The following is a 7,126-nucleotide window of genomic DNA, read 5'->3' as shown; positions in this document are numbered from 1 at the left end:
CTTTCAGAACCCTTGGGTGAATGCCATCTGGTCCTGGAGACTTGTTACTATTCAGCTTATCAATTAACTCCAAAACCTCCTCTAATGTCACTTCAATCTGAGTGAGTTCCTCAGATTTGTCACCTAAAAAGGCTGGCTCAAATTTAGGAACCTCTGTAACATCCTCAGCCGTGAAGACTGAAGCAAAGAAATCATTTAATCGCTCCGCAATGGCACTGTCTTCCTTGATCGCTCCTTTTATATCTTTATCGTCCAAGGGCCCCACTGCTTTTTTAGCGGGCTTCCTGCTTCTAATGTATTTAAAAAACATTTTACTATCGTTTTTTGAATTTTTGGCTAGCTGTTCCTCAAAATCTTTTTTGGCTTTTCTTACTACATTATGACACTTAATTTGGGAGTGTTTATGTTCCTTTCTATTTTCCTCACTAGGATTTGACTTCCACTTTTTAAAAGCTGCCCTTTTCTCTCTCACTGCCTTTTTAACATGGCTGTTTAGCCATGGTGGTTCTTTGTTAGGTCTCTTACTGTGTTTTTTTATTTGGGGTATACATTTAAGTTGGGCCTCTAGTATGGTGTCTTTAAACAGTTTCCATGCAGCTTCCAGGGATTTTAGTTTAATTACTCTACCTTTTAGTTTCTGTTTAACTAGCTTCTTCATTTTAGTGTAATTCCCCTTTTTGAAATTAAATGCCAGAGTGTTTGACCGCTGCGGTGTTCTTCCCAACACAGGAATATTAAAAGTTATTATATTGTGGTCACTATTTCCAAGCGGTCCAGTAACAGTTACCTCTTGGACCAGATCCTGCGTTCCAGTCAAGACTAGATCGAGAATTGACTCTCCCCTTGTGGGTTCCTGTACTAGCTGCTCCAAGAAGCAGTCATTTAAGGCATCAAGAAATTTAATCTCTGAATCCCGTCCTGAGGTGACATGCACCCAATCAATATGGGGATAATTGAAATCTCCTATTATTACTGTGTTTTTTATTTTGATAGCCTCTCTAATCTCCCTTAACATTTCAGCATCACTATCACTATCTGCAGGAGCAGAAGTGTCTGGTGAAAAACAAAGCAAATGCTGTGTGTTTTGAGGAGGAAGGCTGAAGAGGGATAATGATTCAGAAGTAGGGAGCAGCATAGAGGGAGTATATGAAGTCAAATGGGAGGATAAAAGGAATAACAAAATGAGAAGGGGCAGGGCACTGGGGCCAGATGGGAAGCAACGGGAGACAAAAGAAGAAACGTGGTCAGGGTGCAGAGCTGCACAGAACCATAAGTAAAGATAATTTTGCTCTTGACACAAAAAAAGACAGGAAATTGAAGAAAAGTAGTGTGGGAGAGACATTACAAAGAGGAGAGAAAGCAAGTGTATTTGAGCTACTGAAAGGTGGCTAGATTGATTAGGAGAAAGTCAGGGAAAATGGAAAGGAGATGAGCTATCCAGGCAAGATGCAACAATGGTGTGAACCAACAATTTGGCCTTAGGGACAGAAAGGAAAAAACAGAGTTTAGAAACAGTACTGTGAGAGGTTTGGCAAGGAACTGGCTGTCAGAAGGGAAGGGAGGCATGAAAAATGGAGAGGAGGCAGTGCAAACAAATGATCTGTTAGTTCTCTGAATCGTTCTGGGCAGCTCTTTTTCAAAAGAGAATATAAGTTTCTCCACACTGCAGTATTAACAATTGGACTAAAGAGCTACCTCCTGCTTCCAACATTAACCCCATTTTGGAAGAGGTTTATATTTTAACCTGCAGCAAACAGGCAAGGACTGCCTCAGGCAACAACGGAGAAATGAATCAGGTTGAGAAATTGTAACACATTGACAACACAACTGTGTTGCTGACGATCACTGAAGAAGCCAGCTGCAGTACCAGAGAGGTCCCCTGTGTATCTTAGATGCATAGAATTCGAGGACTGGAAGGGACTTGAGGAGGTCATCTAGTCCAACTCCCTACCCAAAGCAGGATCAACCCTAACTAAAACATCCCAGCCCAGACCATGTCAAGCCGGGACTTAAAAACGTGGTCTGTGATGTGGGAGGGGAAAGCGGATTACACCCAGGGCTTCTTTCTTCAAGAATCCATATTTTGCAGATTCTGATTCAGCACTTTTGCTATTCTCATTTACTGATTAAATACATTTCAAACTGGGGGGGGGGGGGTCAATAGTGCTTTTGTGCAAGAGCAGAGTGATCTTTCAGGACCATTACATCTTCTGGGAGTAGCTAAGAAGAGTCTTAACAAACAAACAGTTCTCTTGTCAGCTGTGCTGATGCCCCAGCCTTGTGTGCCTCCAGGCCAACCTCTTCATCTCTGTTTCCCTGTGAGCGGGGTAGTGAGCCATAAGTTACTAAGTGCTTTGAGACCCTGGGCTGGGAGGCATGTTTTATAGTTGTTACAGATGGGGTGTCCCGGCAGAAAGTCTCTATATCCTTTTCCCCCCCAACCCTCGGGAGTTTGCGGGGTGGCCAGAGTTCCCTTCATCATCATCATCATCAATAACCGTGGGCTCAATGCCCATTGGTGTCTGATGCCTCTCTTACTATTCCTTTCCATCTTTCCCTGTCCAGTGCAGAGTGGCTTAGTTTCTGTAGACTAGTTCCGCACCACTCTATCATATCATCTACCCATTCTCTGTGGGGTCTGCCTCTCCTGTTCGAACTGTCCATTATGCTGGATGCCAGGATCTTGATTTTTTGTTCATTGTTCATTCTGCAAATATGCCCGAAGAGTTGTAGCTTCCATTTAGTAACGTTCTGCAGCAGGTTCTCTTTCGGCTGTATCTTTCTGTATAATTCCTCCTCGGTGACCTTTTCAGAATTTTTCTACAACTCCTCCTTTCGAACGCCAATATCCTTTTTTTTTTTTTTTTTTTTGAATTTTTCGGTATCACCCATGTCTTACATCTGTACAACAGGCTGCAGAATACACGTTTTCGAGGCGCTCAGCTTCGTGCCTCCGCTAATTGCTGGGCTTTTCCAGGTCCTATCCATCGCCTTCAAACTCGCTCTTGCTTTCGCTATTCCCCTCTCACAGTCTAGATCCCACGTTATGTTGCTCCCCGGGTACGTGACCTTCTCTCCGCTTTCTGCTTTAACACCCTTGACACTGACCTTCCTGCTGCCTGGCCTCCAAGCACCACTGGTTTTGTCTGAGGCGTTCCCTCGGCTCTGGTTAAACGGGCGGGCTCCTGGGGCACTCCGGGCCCAGGGCCGCGGGAATTCTCTGCTAGGCCCCCGCCAAGCGCCCACCGGGGCACAGGCTGTCGCGCCGCCGACCCGCCCTGGGCGCGATGCCCCGCCCCCCGCTCGTCACAAGGGCCCTTATGACGGGTAGAGCGGGGGACAACCGGGGCGGGGGGACCAGCAGGGGAGGCGGTGGCGTCCCCAGGCGGCCATGACACTTACCGTGGCGGAAGCGTCCTCCCGCCGCCTCGCGACAGTGGCCTGCGAGGGACACACGTTCCAGACACACACACACACCCCCGCCCCCCTCGGCGTGCCGGTCACGTGGCGCACGGGCGCTTGCCGCGCTCGTCCGGGGAACTCTATGGTTACCGGCGGGCGCGGCTTGGCGGGGCGGTTGAGCTGCGGGCTGGGGAGGCAGGAGCGAGCGCGGTAGCCATGGCCAAAGGTACCCGCTTGGGGGGCGCGGCAGTGGGACCCTGCAGCGGGTAGCGGGTTGGCGGGTGTCTCGGGGTGGGGGGGTATCTGAGCAGGCCCCGGGGGGCTGAGAGTCAGGGCCTGGGGGGGGGGGGGTCCGTGGGGCTGGGGGCATCTGGCTGGGGTCGGGGATCTCGCTTCCCTTTGCCACAGGGTACCGGCCTCCCCTCCGTTGCAGGCTTGCGCTGGGGCAGGGTGGGCAGTAATTTTGAATGGGGGGGGGGGGCTGCGCCATGAATTTAGTAGGTGACATTATCGGAGGCGTTGTGGGGGCTGGGATGGCGGGAGGGGCTTGGGGCAGGAGGGGTGTGGGGGCTGGGAGGGAGGTTGGGTGAATGAGGGGTTCATAGACTTCTCAGGCTAGAAGGGACCTCGGGAGGTCATCGAGCCCAGCCCCCTGCTCACGGGGTCGTGACCTGGGGCTGGAGGTTGGGGTACAGAAGGGGGTGTAGGGTCTGGGAGGGTGTCTGGGTGCAGGAGATGGTCCTGATGTGAAGGTAGGGTGTAGGAAGAGGTGGAGTGTTGGGAGGGGCCGTGACCTGGCAGGGGTAGGTTTCCAGCCAATGGGAGCTGCAAGATTGCGCTGGTGGTGGAGTCAGTTTGTGAAGCCGCCCCTCCCATGCCCCAGGGGACAGACAAAGCACATGCCCTCTTCAGCTAGTCACTTTGAAAAGTCTTCCTGTGGTGCCTGCTGGGCCATGGGATGGTGGCTGGCCAGATCTGGCAATTTGGTATTCCAGATCCAGTCCTTGGGCTGTGTTTTTCCCTCTGCTGTGCTAGTGCCTGAGAGCCTGAAAGGCTATGGGAGCTGGCTATAATAAGCACAGTGGAAGTGATTGGTCTGCTCTCCATGTCCCAGTGAAGTGAGGAGCAAAAACCACACTGGCAACATGATTAGCAGAAAATCCCTGGCTGGAGGGCTGGGGTTTGTCTGCCCCCAGGATGTTACACTGGAATTCTTAAACAAGCCCTTGGCATCACTTTGTGCTGTCAGGTACCAGTGTGTGCATTTCAGAAGAATTTGTGTCTTGACCCCATGGAACAAAAATACTGTATGTGCCAGTAAAACAGGCTTGCAGGACAGCATAGCCTGGCAATCATACTACTGGCTTGCTTTAACTTCCTGGTATGTGTTGATGAATCAATATGACCAGCAATGCGCCCAGTTGTGTTATCCTAGCATTTTCCCTCTCCTCTGATTCTCAGCAGTGTGGCAGCATCCGTATCTGAATATCTTCAAGCACTTTAAAGTGGAGGAGTGGAAAAGATCAACTAAGGAAGGAGATGTGACAACATTTATGGTAACATATTGTGGTACTAATGTTTCCTGATTAGACCAGCTGTACTGCAGAGAGAGACAGATGCTCTGCGATCCTGAAAGAGAGAGGGATTTCCCAACCTCCCTTGCCTTGTGGTACCAAATCAAGAGAAGGATGTCAGATCCTCTTGTTCTGTGTCATGAACAGAGAAAATGATATCTTTCCATCCTGCCTCCTGCTTATTGCAACAGAGATGCCTAAAGAGGTGCAGAGAGCACTTGCTGATGGTTTCCAGAGAACAGTTTGGCCTAGTGGCTCTTGCTGTCATTTTTCACCTCTGCATCACTCTAAAGGCAGCTAAAAATACATTATATCATTACATTACCTTTGTCAAGGACAGTGATTGCCTAAATGGAAGTAATGAGATCATAAGTGGGAAGACAGGTGATCATGGGACAATGCCTCTATTCAGATGTGATCTGCCCAGAAACCAAGAACCCCTGATGTACGGCATCAGAACTTTCTACCCCTTCTTCTCTAGGGCTTTATCAGAGTAATCTTGGCCTTTATGTGACTTGGAGCCAGTGATGGAATGTGTAATTGCATGTGTCGAGTGAGCAAGCAGTAAGATTTCTGCAATTAAATCTCCTCTCTTACTTAACAGTAGAGCAGAACTTTGCATCCGTTCATGTTCTCTTTTCTCAGGACAAGACATTGAAGGGAACTGTATATCGCATCCGTGGCTCCATTCCTGCCAGTAACTACATCCAGCTTCCCAAAACCAGCACGCAGTCATTGGGGCTCACTGGTCATTACCTCTACCTGCTCTTCAAGCCCATGGCCAGCAAATATTTTGTGGTGCACATAGATGTTACCACAGAGGTACGTAAAGGAGTGTGGCCATTGGTGTAACTGGTGTTAAGAATAGAGGACTGGGGTTTGAAATTAAAAAACTGAACGTGGGGAACTAAACTGTATCGCCCCAGTGCTCTAGAAGAAGGTAATCATCTGGCATAAGTATGTTATGCTGAAGTCCCATAGGTTGCTAGAATGGAGTTAAAAGAGATGATTGCTGCCTTTCTTGACCATCTTTGTACCTCACTTTTTTGAGTTTGAGAGTTTCTTTCATTTCCCCCTTGGCTCTTAGTGTACTTATGCGAAGGCTTGCCTGTTATCAGTGGTGATTGCCCTGAACCTTATATGATTCACATTCTGATCTTACATATATGGACTCTAAGTAAAAATCTCAACCTCCCACTTCTATGGCCTTCCTGTATGTTTTCTTCTGTCTTCACTTTTTCCGCACTTAGGGCTGCATGCTGTGGCATAGTCTGTAGTCTTTTAGCCTTGGTGGGTATCGAAGCTGGATGAAGGAGTATCATCCAAGAAATTATATCCTCCATTACCTGCAGCATTTCCCTGAGTAGTCTTCCAGGTGGATAACATTGTTTGTGTCTTTCTTCTCAGGATAGCCAAGTAGTCCGCATCTCCTTCTCCAACCTTTTTAAGGAGTTCAAATCCACAGCCACTTGGCTTCAGTTCCCCTTTGTTTGTGGAGCAGCCAAGGGGTCAGTGTATGAGTGCACAGCCAGAACTTCAAAGCAAGGTAGGCAAAAGCATGTCTGAATGATAGTAAAGCAGGTCTAAAAAAATGTTATTTTCTTTTTACTAAGGGATGTAGTGTGGGAATAGCATAAAATACCTTAGCAAAGATAAAATAATGTATCCTACACCAGTATTGCTATAGTCTGTGTGACCTGAGCTTTGTAGTCATAGATTTAGTCTGTGAGTTTTAGGGTGGCTTAAGGTGAGGGGTAGTTTAATAAGTCCATAATGTTTCATTAAGTATTTTTAACACTAGACGTTACAGGATTTTTTCATTTTACGCCACATGGAATTAACCTCTGGATTGCACTGGCTCAGGAGACTGAATTAAAAAGTATTGAGCACACTATATAAATAACAGTAGCATCAGCAATTTCACTATCTAGAGTAAAAATTAATAAGGTAGTGAAGTCTCATACATCAACATCTCAGTCAACCACCAGTGGGCATCAGGAAGAAATTTCTTCAATGTATAATAAGAAACAGGTGAATTGTGGTTATTTAACATACATCTCAGAAATCTCATTGAACATGAGTGGACTAAATGGACTTTTAGCTTGTGATGGGAATTCTGTTCCTAAAGGATCGTCATTTTGAGGCGGTGG

At 47.4% G+C, this 7,126-nt stretch overlaps 1 protein-coding gene across 2 annotated transcripts in view; it reads left to right on the top strand.

The window, feature by feature from the left end:
* The first annotated feature begins 3,521 nt into the window (after positions 1-3,521).
* The window catches only part of WDR90 (WD repeat domain 90), a 46,088-nt gene continuing 42,483 nt past the window's right edge, over positions 3,522-7,126 (top strand). For both annotated transcript variants that reach the window (XM_075010816.1, XM_075010818.1), the window contains exons 1-4: positions 3,522-3,628; positions 4,864-4,958; positions 5,622-5,798; positions 6,384-6,522. In XM_075010816.1, the coding sequence (XP_074866917.1) occupies positions 3,619-3,628; positions 4,864-4,958; positions 5,622-5,798; positions 6,384-6,522 (421 nt within the window). In that variant the 5' untranslated portion in view covers positions 3,522-3,618. The remainder of the gene's footprint in view (positions 3,629-4,863; positions 4,959-5,621; positions 5,799-6,383; positions 6,523-7,126) is intronic.

The sequence above is a fragment of the Carettochelys insculpta genome, chromosome 16, assembly GCF_033958435.1.
Source record: "Carettochelys insculpta isolate YL-2023 chromosome 16, ASM3395843v1, whole genome shotgun sequence".
Lineage (NCBI taxonomy): Eukaryota > Metazoa > Chordata > Testudines > Carettochelyidae > Carettochelys > Carettochelys insculpta.
This window is presented reverse-complemented; position numbering and strand designations above follow the sequence as displayed.